A 17,926-nucleotide genomic window follows, 5' to 3' on the forward strand; every position below is an offset into this window, starting at 1 on the left:
CAGCCTTGTGGGACATTCTCTACCAAAGGGAGTCTCTGGCTGCATGATCTGGGGAGGCATTTCCTACAGGGCGTCTGCTTGGGGAATTCCCAGTGCACATTCGTTCATGAAAGGCGCTGAGAATTGCTACAGCAGGAAGCCTGTGTAACTAACTGTTCCATGGAGCAAGGCAGTCCCAGGGGAGCCTTGGAAATGACAGCCTTGGAGTCTGTGCAGTCCTTTCTCAGGCGCGATCTCACGCGTGACCTCCAAGGAAGGCAGCAGGGCAGGGAATGTCACCCCGATTTTGCAGGTGGTAAAACCGAGGTTCAGGGGGTGACACTTCTCAGCTGTAGGAGCCAGGGAACAGCTTCGGGCTCAGGGCTTGAGACAGAGGAAGAGTCCCCAGATGAGGGCTGTCCTGCACCTACCAAGGGCCACCAGGGCCCCAGGGGATGTGGAGAGAGACCGGAAGGAGCGGTGCAGGCTGGAGGAGGGAGGCCATTCCAGGAGAGGGCACAAGGCCGGACAGTTTAGGGGGGCCCTGGAGGAAACAGGTGGTTGCTGGAGCAGGGGCCTCAGGTTGTGGAGAGGAATTTCCAGACCAGGTTGCCAGAGGTTGCCTCCTGCTTCCCCTTCCTCCAAGGCCTGGGTGGGTCGTTTGCGCACCTGTACCTCGGCTCATGCATCTCTAAAGTGAGGCTGGCTCTGCTCAGGGGCAGGATGTGGGGAGGGTCTCACGGTGGCAGGGCTTTTTCTAGCAGCTGCAAACCTCACATTTTCTGTGAGCAGGTAATGCTCTAGGGACCCACAACAGCCACTTCTTCTCCACCAAAGATCAAGACAACGATGTGAGTTCTTCGAATTGTGCTGTGAAGTTCCAGGGAGCCTGGTGGTACGCCGACTGTCATGCTTCAAACCTGAATGGCCTCTACCTCAGAGGACCCCATGAGAGCTATGCCAACGGCATCAACTGGAGTTCGGCAAAGGGGTACAACTATAGCTACAAGGTGTCGGAGATGAAGGTGCGGCCCGCCTAGCCGGGCCAGGATCCCTCCACACGCACCTGCTGGTGGGGAGGCCACACCCACAAGCGCTGCGGCGTGGAAGTTACCCTGTTTCCCCAGCCAGACGCACTCCCACGACACCCACAGCTGCCCCTTTGCCCCTAGCCCGGTCAACCTGCCACATGCCCACAACCTCACCAGAGGGAGAATTATGCTTCTAAATATGTTTGCTTTGGGACAGACAAGTTTTTGCAGTTTCCGTATGTGTTTCTTGAACACCAGTGGTTTTGATCACTTTCCTGCATCTGTTGCACAGCAGGTGTTTCCCTGGAATTTGCTAAGTCAGGAAGAATCCGGATCCTCATTTAGCAGATGGCATTACCGATGTTCAGGGAGGTTGAGGACTTTTGCAAGGATTTTCCACCTCCAGTAATTGACACAGGGCGATCCTCACCTCCATCCCCAGGCCTCCCCCGTCCCCCCAAGCCTCGTTCACAGCACTTCACACTCCTTGAGAAAAGTCACTTTGGGGTCCAGAAAACACTTATTAAAAAGGGGGAAAGTTTAGTAGGAACTTTTCTGCTTCTCACCACAGCAGAGTTCATGCTTTGGACCGGCTGGCTGCTGAGAAGAGATAAACACTTAGCACTCGCCCCCAGGAAGACAGCACCTGGTCAGCCACCTGCACAGAGAAGATTCCGAAGAGGCCTTCCTCCCACACACAGACCTCAGCTAGGGGGGCCGTGGACCTCAGAGGGAAATACTGCACAAGGCTGCCAGGAGATGATGGAGAAGGGCTTCTCTAGCTCCCAGGCCCGGGAGATTTCTCAACCATGACCTAAGAGGCATCAAAGGGAACGTGACAAGTGTGACCCCATTCCAATCAAGAGCTCCCACTTACCAAAGGACACTAAGAGAACCAAAGGAAGGCCAGAGGGGCAGAATCGCTGGGTGGCACACACATCTTTAGCTTTCCACTATTGCCACAACCAGTCACCACAAATGGAGTGGCTTGAAACAACAGGAACTTGTCACCTCCTGGCTCAGTAGGTCTGGAGTCCCAGGGCCTTACTAGGCCAGCAAGAAGGACTCAGCAGTGGCAGGTCCTTCCAGGGTTCTAGGGGAGAACCTGCTTCCTTGCCTTTTCCAGCCCCAAGGGTCACTGGCATTCATTGGCTGGGACTCCCTCCCCCAACCCCAAAGCCAGCGGCACCACATGTCTCTGACCCTTCGTCCGTTGTCACCTCTCCCCCCAAGCCCCGCGAGACAGTCTCTCCGCTCCTGAGACTCATGGGATTAGAGTAGGCCTACCTGGATAATCTGGGATCCTCTCCCATGTCCAGGTCTCTATCCCCAACCATATCAGCAAAGTCTCTTTTGCCATGGAAGGCATTTGCAGGCTCTGAGTTTGTGTGTATTAGGGCAGGACATCTTTGGCTGAGCAGTGGTGGGGGCGGGGAATTATTCTACCTACCAGGCCCTATACAAAAATAAATATATCACAGGTTTCTATCTGAAAGGATTCCTGCAAATAATAAAAGAATTAGAGCAGCTCAGTTAAAAAAAAAGGTATGAGACATGAAGAGACACTTCACAGAAGATGACATGCAGAGGAGCAAGGTATTTATCAAAAGGTGCTCCACTTTTCACTTACCAGAGAAATACAAATTAGCACCCAAAGGAGTCGCTGCATCCCCCTCATCTGAGCCACAGAAGTTAGAAAGACAGCACCAGTGTCAGAGGTGACTGTGGGAGGGGGATTTGCATACACTGCTAGTAGCAATGCAAATTGATGGAGCCAGCCTGGAAAGTGGCTTGGCATCAACAGTTGGAGCAGCAAACACACAGTCCTGTAACCTGCCAATTCCGCCTCAGGGCCTGGATGTGGCTATCATGTGTCCCAGGTGGCATGGCCAGAAATCTTTACAGCCAAATACTCACCATAGCACCAAACTGGAATCAGCCCACATACCCATCAGGAAGAGAATGGATGTTAAAACATGCAAGGTAGCCATTGGGTAGAACGCCAGACAGCCACGACAATGACACAGTGACACCTACACACGGGAAGCATGAGTCTCACAAACATGGCAGCAAAAGGAGCTGTTTCAAGAGGGTATGTGCTGTGGATTCCATTGTAGATAAAGCTTTTCAAAAGTAAAAGTAGCCGATGGTATTTTGGATGCATACTTAGGTGGTAAACGTATACGGGAAAAATAAGAAAGTGATTGTATTTGAGGGTGGGACCGCATGGTGACTGGGAAGGGACAGGGACAAGCCTTTGGGATCCTGGCAATGTTCTGTTTCTTGACCTGGGTGGTGACTGTAAGGATGTTTGTTAACTAGTGATAGAAATAATTAAGCTATAATTTTGCTTTATGCACTTTTAGATACATGTTACGTTCCACAATTTAAAAACTACTTATAAAGAAACAATACATGCTTAGATCCAGGAACTTGAGCTATAGGCACATCCTTCCCTGATGTCCAGTGTTCCTGACTCAATACCTGTAAGGAGAGGTCCTTGTAGCCCACTGGGGGCCGACCAGACCCTACCACGCCCCTGCCACAATCTCTAGTCCATCACAAAATCCACTATTGGGATAGTACTTTCGTCCCTCAGTAGGTAAGCATTTTTACAACCTAGGAAGACTTAGCGTTAAGTCTAGAAATGATTAATATAAATATAAATATAAAATATAAATATGATTAATATAAATGTAAATATAAAATAGCCCTACAAATATGCCTTTTTGTTTGTTTTTTTTTGAGACAGAGTTTTACTCTGTCACCCAGACTGGAGTGTAGTGGCATGATCTCAGCCTCCCAAGTAGCTGGGATCACAGGCGCACACCACCATGCCCAGCAAAGCTTTTTGTATTTTTAGTAGAGAAGGAGTTTCACCATGTCGGCCAGGCTGGTCTTGAACTCCTGACCTCAAGTGATCCACCCGCCTCTGCCTCTCAAAGTGCTGAGATTACAGGCGTGAGACACTGTGCCTGGCCAGAATATGCCTTTTGCATTAAGGAGTCTGGACAGGTTTGATTTTTCACAGTCTTATGTTTAAATAATTTGGCCTATTATGAAGAACCTCACAAATCCAATATAAAATGTGGAACTAACTAATCAAAATCATCTTGTAATGTTACATGGAAATCTTAGTGCATTTATACACAGTATTGGAATACTTAAGAGACTGGGGGCACTGCATTTCTAAGCTAAATTATTAAATTTCTTAAGATTAATTAGTGCTAAGGAGGTTTTTCTCATTAGAGAACTGAAACACTGAAGGAGAAATTCGAGCGTATTCCACTTTTTATCTTTTTATTGCAAGAACTAAATTTATGGTATCCAAAAGCTCTAAAAAGGTGACCTTTAAGATTTGGAGGTCTTGTAAATAGAAAAACAAGAACTGTAAGCCAAACTTAAAATATTCAGGATGAATTGAGTTTTCGAATTTGTAGCTTTCAGAAACTGAACATTAATTTTAAGAAGCAAAGCAGGCTGGGTGCTGTGGTTCACGCCTGTAATCCTAGCACTTTAGGAGGCTGAAGCGGGTGGATCGCTTGAGGTCAGGAGTTCAAGACCAGCCTGGCCAACATGGTGAAACCTTGTCTCTACTAAAAATACAAAAATTCACCAGAAATCGCTTGAACCTGGGAGGTGGAGGTTGCAGTGAGCTGAGATCATGCCACTGCACTCCAGCCTGGGCAACAGAGCAAGATTCCGTCTCAAAAAAAAGAAAAAGAAAAAGAAGCGGCCAGGTGCAGTGGCTCAAGCCTGTAATCCCAGCACTTTGGAAGGCCAAGACGGGCGGATCACAAGGTCAGGAGATCGAGACCATCCTGGCTAACACGGTGAAACCCCGTCTCTACTTAAAATACAAAAAAAAATTAGTCGGGCGTGGTGGGGGGACGCCTATAGTCCCAGCTACTCGAGAGGCTGAGGCAGGAGAATGGCGTGAACCCGGGAGGCAGAGTGAGCCAAGATCGTGCCACTGCACTCCAGCCTGGGCGACAGAGCAAGATTCCATCTCAAAAAAAAAAAAAAAAGAAGCAAAGCAAGCTTATGAAGAGATGAAGAGTCTTTTCCCATCACCAGTTCCTCCCCAACTCACATCAGCAGAACTGAAAGAGCCTTTGTGATTTGAGGGATGAAACTGAATGTGTGAAAAGACATCAAGCCCTCCTCCTCTTGGGCCAGTGCTGTTCTTCCCGGCCATGGGAACGCTCAAGTAGGAGTGTAGGCGTGGCCCCATCCAGCAACATTTGGGCATTCGTGGACGTCCACACAATGTTGTTTCTGTTCTTTTCCTCTCCTTCCTCATCTTCTCTCATCTTTATTGAATATTTTTATTATCCTCTCACCTCCTCTATCAGCTTATAACTTGTTCATTCTTTTCGTACTCTTTTGGTGTTCATGCTCGCGAATGCAATATATAGCCTTGATTTTTTTACGGTGTACTATAAATTGTTCCTTCTATCACTTTACCAATGAAGATTTTGAAACATTAACTACATTAACTCCCTTCTGCTTTTTATGCTACTGTTGCCACCCATTCCATGATACATTTATTTAAAGCCCTGCAAGAAATGGCTATCAGTATTGTTTTGTGCAGTCAGTATACATCTTTACCACATTTTTACACTTTATGTTGCCCTTTATTCCTTCTTCTATTTTTTCTTTTTTGGTCTGAGATCATCTTTATTTTTATTTTTTGAAACAGGGTCTCACTCTGTCCCCCAGACTGGAGTGCAGTGGCATGATCTCAGCTCATTGCAACCTCTGCTTCCTGGGCTCAAGCAATTCTCCTGCCTCAGCTTCCGATGTAGCTGGAGCTACAGGCATGCATCACGATGCTGGGCTAATTTTTGCATTTTTTGGCAGAGATGGGGTTTCACCATGTTAGCCAGGCTGATCTTGAACTCCTGACCTCAAGTGATCCACCTGCCGCAGCCTCCCAAAGTGCTAGGATTACAGATGTGAGACACCGTGCCTGGCCTCATATATCTTTTGATGAAAGTCTGCTGAGGATGAATTCTGTCCACTTTTGTTATCTGAAAACATCTTTATTTTGCCTCATTTTAAATAGTATTTAGATGGGGTGTAGACTTCTATATTGCCAATTAGTTTCTTTCAGCACTGTAAATACAGATGTCCAGGATTTTCAGATTTAGTTATTTCAGCTGAAAAGCTAGCTGAAAGTCTTGTTGCTCCTCTGAAGGTAATATGACTTTTTTCAAAACATATATTTATGAGATCTTTTTTTCTTTGCCTTTATAGTTTTACTACAAGGCGCCAGGATGAGACTTTCTCTGAATTTGTCTTGCGTGGGGTTCATAGAATCTGTGACTTGATGTCTTTCATGAGTTTTGAAAAATGCGAGCCATTATCTCTTAAATATTGCCATTACTCCCTCTTCTCTTTCAAATATTTCAGTTACACCAATGGTCAATGTTTGCTCATGTCCCATCTGTCTCTTCTGCTAGTTTCTGGATTTGTATTCTTTTTTCCTTTTCACATTCAGTCTGGATATTTTCTCCTGACCTGTATTCCAGTTCACTAATAATGCTTTTCACTGTATCTAATTTGCTTATAAGTAGAAGACCATTGACTGAGTTATTAATTTCAGTTATAGAATTGCCAGCGTAGACTCCAATGCTTGGCTCCACTTCTCCATTTTCTCACCTATTTTTTTCACCATCTTCCGTTTTCTTCAACATACCAGTCAGAGTCGTTTTTAAAGACATTTTAAACACCTCAGTGGCCTGTGGATCTTATCTTCTGTTTTTGTTTGTTTGTTTCTTTCTTTCTTTTTAATCTTAGCTTTTTGGCTAATGTCTTTATTCCACACTTGGAGGGTTTTGATTGAATGCGAGACAGAGTATACAGGAAAGCAGAAAGGATTTTTTTTTAAGTCAGATTTTTTGAGGTGTAATTTAAATACAGTAAAATTCACCTATTTTAGTTCAGTTCTAAGAGTTTCCTCCATGACCTCTCCTTTGGCCCATGGTTTATTTAAAATTGTGTTCCTTTACTTGCAAATTATTTGGGATTTTTCTAGACATCATTCTGTTACTGATTTCTGGCTTACCTCTGTCAGGGTCAGAAAACATACTTAATATGATTTTGATTATTTTACATTTGCCAATGTTTATTTTATGGCCCAGACGATGGTCTATGTTGGTGAAAGTTCAATTTGAACTTGAAAAGAATGTGTTTTATGCTGTTGTCTATATTGACATGTCGAAATGTCTGTATAAGTAAAATAGATTAATAAACTGATTGATAGTGTGGTTCACCACTTTTATCGTCTTGCTGATTTTTCTGTTTAGTCATTCTGTTGATTACTAACAGAGAAGCATAAGCTTTCTAACTATAATATATTTATAAACTATAAATCTGTTTCTCGTTTCAGTTCTAGCAGCTTTTTGCTGATTTTTTAAGTTGCATTTTTTAGGCGAATGCACTTCTGGAATTGTATTGTGTCCTTGTTGAACGGTCCCATTTATCAACATGTAATAGCATCCTTTATTCTTGATGAAAGTCTTTGCTCTGAGTTTTACTTTGTCTGTTATTCATACAACCTCTCCAGTTTTCTTTTGCTTGGATTTTACATACTTTTTTTTCCCCCACTTTACTTTTAACAACTCTATATTTTTTAGTTGAGGTTGGGTTTCTCATAAACAGCATATAATTGGGGTTTTTAAAAAATCCAATCTGAAAATTAATGTCTTTAATTTCGTGTTTATACCATTTACACATAATGTAATCATGTATGAGGCTTACCTGAAACCTACTATCTTGCTAGGTGTGCTGTCCTTGAATTTTTTTTTTAGTATTATGTTTTAATTGACCAACATTTCACTATATCTCTTTGTGTAATTATTTTAGAGGTTGCTGTGGGCATGACTATGTATACTTAACTTTTCTCAGTATACTGAGAGTTGAAATTGTACTACTTAGAGGAAAACACAGCAACCTTGCAATGATATAGGTTGTATTATACTACCTCCATATGTTGCAATTATTAAATGTATTAGATCTACCTACCTTGAAAATTCATCAGTCTTTTAACTTTTGCTGTCAACAGTAATACACATTAAAAAAAAAAAACTTAACAGGCAAAAAATAGTGTGATTTTTTATTCAATTATTTATCATTTCTGTTGCTCTCTTTCATTTCTGAAGTTCTGTGCTTTCCTGTTTTCAGTCTCCTTCCAACCTAAGAACTTTCTTTAGCATTTCGCTTAAAGCAGCTCCATTGATGATCAGTTTGCATAGCGTTCCTTTCCTTCAGAATGTCTTAATTCCACATGCACACGTATGTTTATAGGGGCACTATTCACAATGGCAAGGACTTGGAACCAACCCAAATGTCCATCAATGATAGACTGGATTAAGAAAATGTGGCACATATAGAACACAGAATACTATGCAGCCATAAAAAAGGATGAGTTCATGTCCTTTGTAGGGGCATGGATGAAGCTGGAAACCGTCATTCTGAGCAAACTATCACAAGGACAGAAAACCAAACACCGCGTGTTCTCACTCATAGGTGGGAAGTGAACAATGAGAATACTTGGACACAGTAAGGGGATCATCACACTCCTGGGTCTGTCGTGGGGTGGGGGGAGCAGGGAGGGATAGCATTAAGAGATATGCCTAATGTAAATGACGAGTCAATGGCTGCAGCACACCCACATGGCACATGTGTACATAGGTAACAAACCTGCATGTTGTGCACATGTACCCTAGAACATAAAGGATACTAATGATAAAGAAAGAATGTCTTTATTCCAAGTTTATATCTGAAGAATATTTTCACTGAATATAACATTCTGGGTTTACAGTTATTTTCTTCCCATGCTTTAAACATGTTATTCCAGCCTGGCCACAGTGTCTCATTCCTGTAATCCCAGCACTTTTGGAGGCCAAGGTGGGAGGATTGCTTCAGTCCACGAGTTTGAGACTAGCCTTGGCAACATAGTCAGAGCCCATCTCTACAAATAATAATAATAATAATAATAATAATAGCCAGGTGTGGTGGTGAAGGCTTGTATTCCCAGCTACTTGGGAAGCTGAGGGGAGAGGACCACTTGAGCCTGGGAGGTCAAGGCTGCAGCAAGCCCTGGTCACACTACTGCAACATGTAATAGCACCCTTTATTCAGCAGAATAAGGGTGAGACAGCAGAGTGAAACCCTGTCTGGAAAAAAAAAAAAAAAAAGTTATTTCAGTGTCAGCTGGCTCCAGCGGTTTCTTCTTCTTCTTCTTTTTCTCCTCTTCCTCCTCCTCTTCCTCCTCCTCCTCCTCCTCCTCCTCCTCTTCTTCTTCTTCTTCTTCCTCTTCTTCTTCTTCCTCATCTTCTTCCCCTTCTCCTTCTCCTTCTTCTTCTTCTTCTTCTTTTCTTTTTTTTTTTTTAGTAGGAGCTTTGTTCTTGTTGCCCAGACCAGAGTGCAATACCACAGTCTCAGCTCACTGCAACCTCTGCCTCCCAGGTTCAAGTGATTCTCCTGCCTCAGCCACCCAAGTAGCTGGGATTATAGGCACCCACTATCACACCCAACTATTTTTTTGTATTTTTAGTAGAGATGAGGTTTCACCATGTTGGCCAGGCTGGTCTTGAACTCCTGACCTCAGGTGATCCACCTGCCCTGCCTCCCAAATTGCTAGGATTATAGGCATGAGCCACTGCATCTGGCTCCCAGTGGTTTCTTGTAAGAAACATGCAGTTGTTCAGATCCTTGTTACCTTATTTGTATAGCACATAATGTGTAGCTCTGTTGTTTGTTGTGCATACATTTAGAGTTGCTGTGTCTTTTTAGTAGGTTGACCCTTTATTATTATATTCTGTCTCTGGCAATTTTCTTTGCCTGAAGTCGCTTTTATCTGATAGTAACAGAGCCTCTCCTGCTTTCTTTTGATTAATGTTTGCATAACATACATTTTCCCATGCTTTTACTTTCAATATGCTTATATCATTATATTTGAAATAAGTTTATTTTAGACTGAGTATGCTTAGCCAGGCTTTTAAATACACTCTGACAATCTTTCTCTTTTAATTGGTATATTTAGGCCATTTACTTGTAATTATTGAAATGTCGGGACTCCTCATTACTGCTGGGTGGGAGTAGAAGATCCAGCTGCTCAGGAGACCTGTCCTGGTACCTCTGTGAATAGGAGAGTTTTGTGCCTCCTTACTATTCTCCATGAGGTCTCTACTGGCATCATAAAGGGAGGGGTGGACTCATTGCTACTGCGAGATGGTGAAAGTCCTGAATCTCCACTAGGACTCTCTGATACCAGCTAGTGGAGAAGGAGATGAGCAACTCATAACTGCTTTGTTGGGGTGGAAGTCTAGTTTCCCCATGTAGACGCCACTGACACTGCAGGGGTAGAGGGGACTTGTTACTGCTTGTGCACAGAGGAGATGAAAGTGCCTTCTCTGATACCAACCCATTCAGCACTAGAGGGTGCTGGGATGCCTCATTACAGTTCGATGAATGTGGAAATCTAGGCTGTCTACGTAGCCTTTGCTTGTAGGGGAGGAGACGGGTCACCTCCAGCGTTTGACTGGAATAGAGCAATTATTGTCTAAAGTTTTCTGTCTTGCTGGGCTGCCTTCTTCTTGAGCCATTGGATACAGAGAGCAGTTTTTTTTTTTTTTTTACCAGCCTTTCTTTTTTTTTTTTTTTTTTTTTCCATCTGTGACTATTGCTATTTTGAGGTTATTAGCTTCTTCAGGTCAGGGATATCTGTTATATTTATTGAGTGGAATAGGGTAAAAGTATGTCAACTCTATATTACCAAAACCAGAAGCCTCTATTTTTCCCAATGGGTTTTCTCTCCATTGTTCAAAATGGAAGACTTTTATTGACTTGTCTTCAAGTTCCCTGGCTCCTCTGTTATCTCTATTCTTGTACTGATTCTCTCTGGGGAAATGTTATTTCTATTGTTACATTTTTCAGTTCTAAAACTTTCATTTGATTGATTTTGTAGCTTCTAGTTCTTTGATGAGACTGTCTAGCTTTCCATTCATTTCAAGAGTGTTTGTCCTTACTCCTTAAAGCATGATTGTAATAGCTGTCTTAAAGTCTTTAATACTTCTAGCACTTGGTCATATCAGGATTGGTGAATGTTGACTGCCTTTTCCCTTCAGAGTTGCTTACATTTTCCTGGTTCTTTACATTCCTTGTGCAACTTTGGATGTGCCCAGGACATGTTGAATATTATGAGATTCTTTAAAAATATTCTGGGAAAATGTTGACTTTGCTGTTGTTTCAGCAGGCAATGCACCTAATTTAGCTTAGACTGCAACTTTTGTTTTGCTTTCCCTGTATGGGTTATTTACACAAATGTTGTGTTCTCTCTCCAATCTGTCTTTGTTACTTTTCAAATCATCAGGTATTTGCGTTTTGTCCAGTGTCTGATGTGCTGCAGTGAGCTCACTCCATTGTGGGAAGCATCATTCAAAAATGCAACTCAACCCCAAAGATTTTCTGTTGTAATTCCCAGTGCTATAAATACAGGCTGTCATGCCAGTGATCATGTTATGTTACATTGCAAAAGTGATTTTGAGATGTTATTAAGATGGCTAATTAGTTGACATTGAGTTAATTAAAAATGGGATTACCAGGGTGGGCCTAATCTAATCATGACAGCCTTTAAATGCAGAGAGTTTTCTCTGGCAGGTAGCAAGAGAGGAGTCAGAGAGATTTTCAGCATGAGGATGATTTGACACAATTTTGTGGGCTTCGAAGATGGAGGTTCATCTAGAAAGAACCTGAGAGTGGCCTCCAATAGTTGACAGCAGCTCCCAGCTGACAGCCAGCAAGAAAATAGGAACCTTACTCCTGAAACCACACAGAACTGGATTCTGACAACAACCTGAATGATTCTGGAAGCTGCTTCCCCCACCAAATTCTCCAGCTGAGCATAAGCTTGGCTTACACCTTGACTTCAGCTTTGTGAGACTCTAACCAGAGGACCTTGCTTGCTGAGCCCACTCAGACCCCTGACACACAGAACTGTGAGTTAATAAATGGGTGCCGTTTGTGGTAATTTGCTGTGCAGGAGTAGAATACTAACACAGCCACTTTGACTGCCATAGACATTGTGAACTTTTTTAAGTGTTGATGTAGATCACTTGAAACCTAGCAATACTTTGTCTTCCTCCAACACAGGTTTCATTTGCTTCTCCAGGCATGTTCTGGAAGTTAATATCCAGTTCCATTGCCAGAGATGGTCTATGCACCCATATGACTTAAAACCAGTTTGCAATTTTGGGGAAGAGCTGGTTTACTTGCAGGTGATCCTTACCTCTGGGATGCACACGTACATAGTTGTCAGGCTAAAGTGCAAGTTCCTTAACCTGAAACTCCATCCTTGGCAGGCTCTAAACATGTACGCTGGTCCCCTTCAGCCTGCTAAGTTGACAAAACTCCTGCACAGACTTGAAAGCTTCTCTTTGATTGGTGAATGACCCCAGGCAAAGATACAGATGCTCCACTCTGGGTTTCTGTTTCTGCTGAATCTTATTCTGGTCATTCCTCATTATTCTGATTATCTTTAGTGCTTTAGAAGAGTATCTCTGAACTTTGTCCAGCTTTTTCGATTTCAAAAGGAAGTTTGGCCTTGTTTTCTAACCCATTATTACTGGAAGTAGAAGTCTGCACTTCCATTTCTATGTTCTAATTTTACACTTAGGTTTCCAGGTCACTAGAGCTTGCACATTGAGCATTTTTTAAAATGGCCACTTAATACTCACTGGAGGAAAAGGACATCCTCTTATTGTTGAACACTTAGAATCTATCCAGCGTTTCCTCTTATTGTTGAATACTGATATCCTAGCCAGTAATTTACACATTTATGTACATCCTTTTTTCCCTTATGTTGCATTTTCTCCCCAAGAGTAAGTTCTCTGGTGAGCTTACTGATTCAAAGGGTACAAACTTTTCTTTAAGCTCATATTGTGTCGTAAGGGAAACTTATGAAACAGACTCAAGTCGTAATACCATATCCCCATAAAACAATCTATTTAAGGCAGGTAAATATTCACCGTCATTAATTTGATCTGTGTTTTTAAAAAAATTGACCTTGCTGTTGATTTGGATCACTCTCGCCTTTATTCTGAGGGATGGGTGTGGGGCCTGGGGACACGTGGCCCACAAAAGGCTGGAGACGGAGTGGGAGGCAGGCTGACTTGTCATCTCCATTTGATGTGCTGTTGTGTGGCTTCCTACCACAGCTCATCAGCAGAGAAGAGGGATGGCTCTAGGCAACACCCACTGAGATTTTGGTTCTAAAAGTCTGGGATGGGGCCCCTGAATCTGTACTTTCCAGAGCATCCCCAGGTGGCTCCGATGGACAGTCAGGTTGAGGAACCACTAGTGTGCTAGTTTCAGAGAGTCAAGTAGAAGGCTTGATGATTTTCGTGCAAGTAAACAAAACCCGGAGACCTTCTGGCTCATCAGAGCAAACTCATATTAAAGAAGACAGCAATCCTGGAAGGGAAAAGAGATACATAAATTAACGCAAATGGGTTTCAATTAGAATCCAGGCTCGCACAGCCTGGAGAACCAGGAGCTAGGAAGCCAGGTAGGTATCAGTCAAGAAAAATATTCATCAGAACCAAGCATGCCGGATACATAATGGCCACTCCGGGTTTTGTTTTTGGTTTTGGGTGTGCGTTCTGTCCTTGACTCTCATGTCTTGGCCATCAGCCCAGTAGAGGCCCTTCCTGATGGTATGGGGTAAACAATCGTGGACTTCCCACCATACAGGTCGCTTGGCCCACTCCAAAGATTAGCTTTTATGGAGAAGCAGAGCTACATTTGACAAGAGGAAGACCTTCCGATGTCAGTCACCACCATCCCAGGCCACACCGATCTGGTGGCTGCTCATGACAGCAGTGAGTTTCTTGTAGTGAGTTTCTCGACACTGAGTCGAGTTCTGGGTGGCAAGATCACCCAGAGCAGCTGCCCCTTAATTTCCAGTTCTCAGATTTGATGATTTATGTTTCAACCCCAATTAAATTGTAGAGCACTCATCCCATCATGGAAAGCACAGGGCTCTGGGAGGGCCCATTTTCTACCTTGGGACAGATGGACATTTCCAGATTGTCATTGGCTCTGTCGGCTTCCCGACTGGGACTTCTGCCACATCGTGGGGTGGGCGTGTGAGCTTCCAGCCTCCTGTAAAGCTGCAGGAATCAGATAATTGGCCGCCCCCTACCCATATGGCCTCAGGCTGATGAGCCACAGTGACAATGAAAACCAAACTGAGTAGCTCAAGAGCAGCTAAAGAAATCAGTAGGAGGCCAACTTGGCACAAAGCCCAGAGTAAGTTTTCGAACCAGAAGGAGAATGCAGGTTTCTCCTCTCCTCGCCTGGGCCACCTCTTTGTAAAGATAAAAAACAGCAGCTATTTTAACAGGCAATCTTAATATCTCAGGGCTGAAATACAATGCAAGTTTGTTTGTTGCTCAGGTCATAGTCCAGGGCAGGACATGGTGACAAGAATCACTCCTGCAGTGATTCAAAACCCCAGATTTCTTCTGGGCATCTTCTTTTCTGAGATAGAAATTTGGTTCATATTTGACTCAGATTTGATGCACTTCTTTGCTAATTTATCCCCATGCCTCCCTGTATCTCTCATCTTAAGGAAGTATTCCTTGAAGTTTTCAGGCTTGAGCAGGAAGGATCTTTACTACAATTCTGAGTCACTCTGTTCAAAACAACATATTCCATTGATCCTTCTTACCCTAGTGCTTTTAAAATCTCATCTCTTACTGTTTGGAGTCTAACAACGTTCAGGCATTTTCCAACTCTGAGAGATTTCCAGTTCCTAGACTCTTTAATCCATTTTATTCCTGCTTGCTAAGTTCTTTTCTAAGCTCTTCTTTCTCTTGTAACACCTAGTCAGTCAGTCAATAAAAATAAACACACACTGAAAATTCTGTTTTTCAAGCTGCTCCTGTGCAGCTAGAAGAGATGTTTCAAGGAACTGCCTCCCAAGTTATTGAAGGCAACATGTTCATCAAACAAAACTCCGCAGCCCTCCACCCATGTGGCTGCTAGGCCAGTGCCTTGGATTTTAGGTGTTGCACTTCCAGTACCAATCTCTGCATGAGTCAGTATAAGTACCAATAGCTGCTATAACAGAGAACCCCTCAGGATCACAGTGCCATCATTTCCCCTTGTGCTGCAATACAGGGCCCATATGGTGCAAGGCAGGTTTACAGAGGGTTTTGGGGTTCCCCACCAGGACGTGGGACTGAAGATTTGGGGGGCCAATTTAGAAAGGGGTCTGCATAATCTCTGTGAACATCCCATTGACTAAATCTCCATCATCTAGTCTCATTTAACTGCAAGAGAGGTTTAGAAAAGCAGACTTGTACCCTCAGGAGGGAGAAAAACAGGTTTGGTGAACATATAACATCATCTCTGTCTCAATACCACAAAAGGCTTATAAAATGCCTTTTATGAGCAACAATAATGAGAAATTCTCCTGGAGTGATGGGAGCACGTACAGTAGTGATGCAGCCATCTTCCCCATGGGTTTGCCATTTGTGTATGGATTGGAATGTGAACTGTCTGTATTTGCACTTAAATTTGGACCTCCATCTGATGCAGGGCAAGTGAGCCCCAAATTGGGGCTTAGCCCAGGAAAGAATTCAAGGGTAAGCTGGTGGCATCAAACAGCAACTTCTATTGAAGTGGCCATGTACAGCATATTAACCGAGGTACTCTCCTTGCAGAGCAGGGCTCCCTGTAGGCAGTGTGCTCAGAGCAGCAGCTCAGAGACAGTTCTGCAGACACACTTATACCCACTTTTACCTATATGCAAATTAAGGGTGGTTGATACAGAAGTTTCTAGGAAAAGGATGGTAACTTCCGGGTCATCAAGTCATTGCCATGGAAAGGGGTGGTAACTTCTGGGTGTTGCTGTGGCAACGGTAAACTGACGTGGCACGCTGGTGGGTGTGTCTTGTGGAAAGCTGCTTTCCCCTCGTCCCTGTTTTAGCTAGTCCTCAGTCTGATCCAGTGTCCAAGTCCCTGCCTCCAGAGTCACGTCCTGCCTCCTAACTCTCTGTCTCTCAGGTCAGACAGGCAGTGAGAAAGTAACTGGGAAGTTCTGGCTCCTCTAAGGATTCAGGAGAACTTCAGGCTGAGCCTGGAAGAAAGAAACAGACGGGACTCACTGGAGCCACTGCTATGAGTTTTCCATTTAGGCCGTTTGTCTGATGCTATTGGAAAAGGCCTCATGCTCCTGGTGAGAGGACAGCCTCCTTCCGAGCAGGAATTCACTGCCCTGTACTCCAGACAGGGCTGGGCACCCAGCAGATGTTCCATGGGGATAGTGGGAGAAGGGCTTGGCTTAGTCTTTCTTCACTAAGTGATTAGTGTCATTCTGGTGAAGAAAAGAGAAGATGAAGGTCAGTCGGGCAGGTGTCCTGAACTCTGTGTCTTCCTTGACCTTGAGGATAGGGCATCTAGGGTTTTGGGGATTTTTCACCTGTTGCATCTGACTGGGGTCACTGAGATTCCTCTTAGGACAACCGACCATCCTGGTGGCTAGGGCTCACGGGCAAGGGCTGTCAGCTGGGCAGGTAGTCCCGTAGGAGGAGGACTGGCAGCTGGGCCAGGTGGGTGATGCTGTGCACATTGCAAATCCCGGGTGGGAGCCCATTCTTCTTACTCCCTGGGTCCTTCAAATCCACCCTGTCATCCCATGTCACGCCAGAAGGAAGATTCAGAGAGGTCAGGTCACTGATCAAGGCCACACAGCCCAAGTCTGTGAAGGCGAAATGCCGCTGCACTTCACCAGCTGAAATGAAGAGACTTTGCTTTTGAATGAGGCAAGTTCTACTCTGAGACCCTGCCTGGGAGCACAAACCACTCATAATACCATGTGGCCAATGTCTCCATAAACATGTACTAGCAGCTGAACAGAACCAGGGACCAAAGGGCACCAGGCAGAGCCACCAGCACCAAGGCCAGGAGGCCTCACAGAGCCCCAGACTCGGTCGATTCCTCCCGAAGACTGGACAGGAAGCAAGGTGGGGGTCAGGCTGCAGCAAATCCCTTGCCCGAGGGCTGAGTGCCTCTGGGTGCAGGATGGAAAGGTCCTAAGTTCCACAGAGCACCCACTGCTGCTCGGGAGGCAAAGCACAGGGAAGATAAAACCAGAAACCACAGATTCTGGAGAGGCGAAGGTAAGTGACAGTGAGGTCTGGAGCAAGTGTAGCAGGGGCAGCATGGAGAATGAGGATCCCAGGGAAGGGTCAGGGTGTGCTCCCATTCCCAGAGAGCATCACACTTTCATGGAGAGAGTCCTCGGAGGTGGAGGACTGCCCTGGGCCTGGATTTGTTAAATGGCCCTCTCTCCTGCAGAGGAGATTTCTGGGTACACCACTTCACCTTCCTAGGGTTCCAGCCCATGGGGTTCCAGCCCTGCAGGGCGGGTTCCTTTCTCATCCTAAGGATGGGGCCTTCCTGATGTTGCAACCACCCAATGGGTTCGCCTTGCCTGCTGCCCAGACAGAGCCAATTTATCAAGGCAGGGGAATTGGAATAGAGAAAGAGTAATTCACGCAGAGCGGCCGTGCAGGATACTGGACTAGAGTTTCATTATTACCAAATCAGTCTCCCCGAGCATTCAGGGATCAGAGTTTTTAAGGACTACTTGCTAGGTGGGGAGAAAGCCAATGAGCCAGGAGTGATGATTAGTCATGGTTGGGGGGAAGCCAATGAGCCAGGAGTGCTGATTGGTCAGGGTTAGGGGGAAGCCAATGAGCTGGGGGTTCCAACTGGTCAGAGATGAAATCATAGGGAGTCCCCACTCTCTTCTTGCACTGAGTCAGATCCTGGGTGGGGCCACAAGATCAGATGAGCCAGTTTATCAATCTGGGTGATGCCAGCTGATCCATCAACTGCAG

The 17,926-nt window shown here is 44.6% G+C and overlaps 1 protein-coding gene across 5 annotated transcripts in view; it reads left to right on the forward strand.

The window, feature by feature from the left end:
• The window catches only part of FCN1 (ficolin 1), a 38,288-nt gene that overhangs the window by 7,200 nt on the left and 13,162 nt on the right, over window positions 1–17,926 (forward strand). For 2 of the 5 annotated variants that reach the window (XM_033238612.1, XM_033238616.1), the window contains 2 exons: window positions 772–989; window positions 5,874–5,880. In XM_033238612.1, the coding sequence (XP_033094503.1) occupies window positions 772–989; window positions 5,874–5,880 (225 nt within the window). Of the gene's footprint in view, window positions 1–771; window positions 3,204–5,873; window positions 5,881–17,926 lie in introns of those variants that run through there. The other 3 variants (XM_033238615.1, XM_033238614.1, XM_033238613.1) reach the window with 3 other exon arrangements.

Source organism: Trachypithecus francoisi, unplaced genomic scaffold (genome assembly GCF_009764315.1).
Source record: "Trachypithecus francoisi isolate TF-2019V2 unplaced genomic scaffold, Tfra_2.0 Lachesis_group16, whole genome shotgun sequence".
Classification (NCBI taxonomy): Eukaryota; Metazoa; Chordata; class Mammalia; order Primates; family Cercopithecidae; genus Trachypithecus; species Trachypithecus francoisi.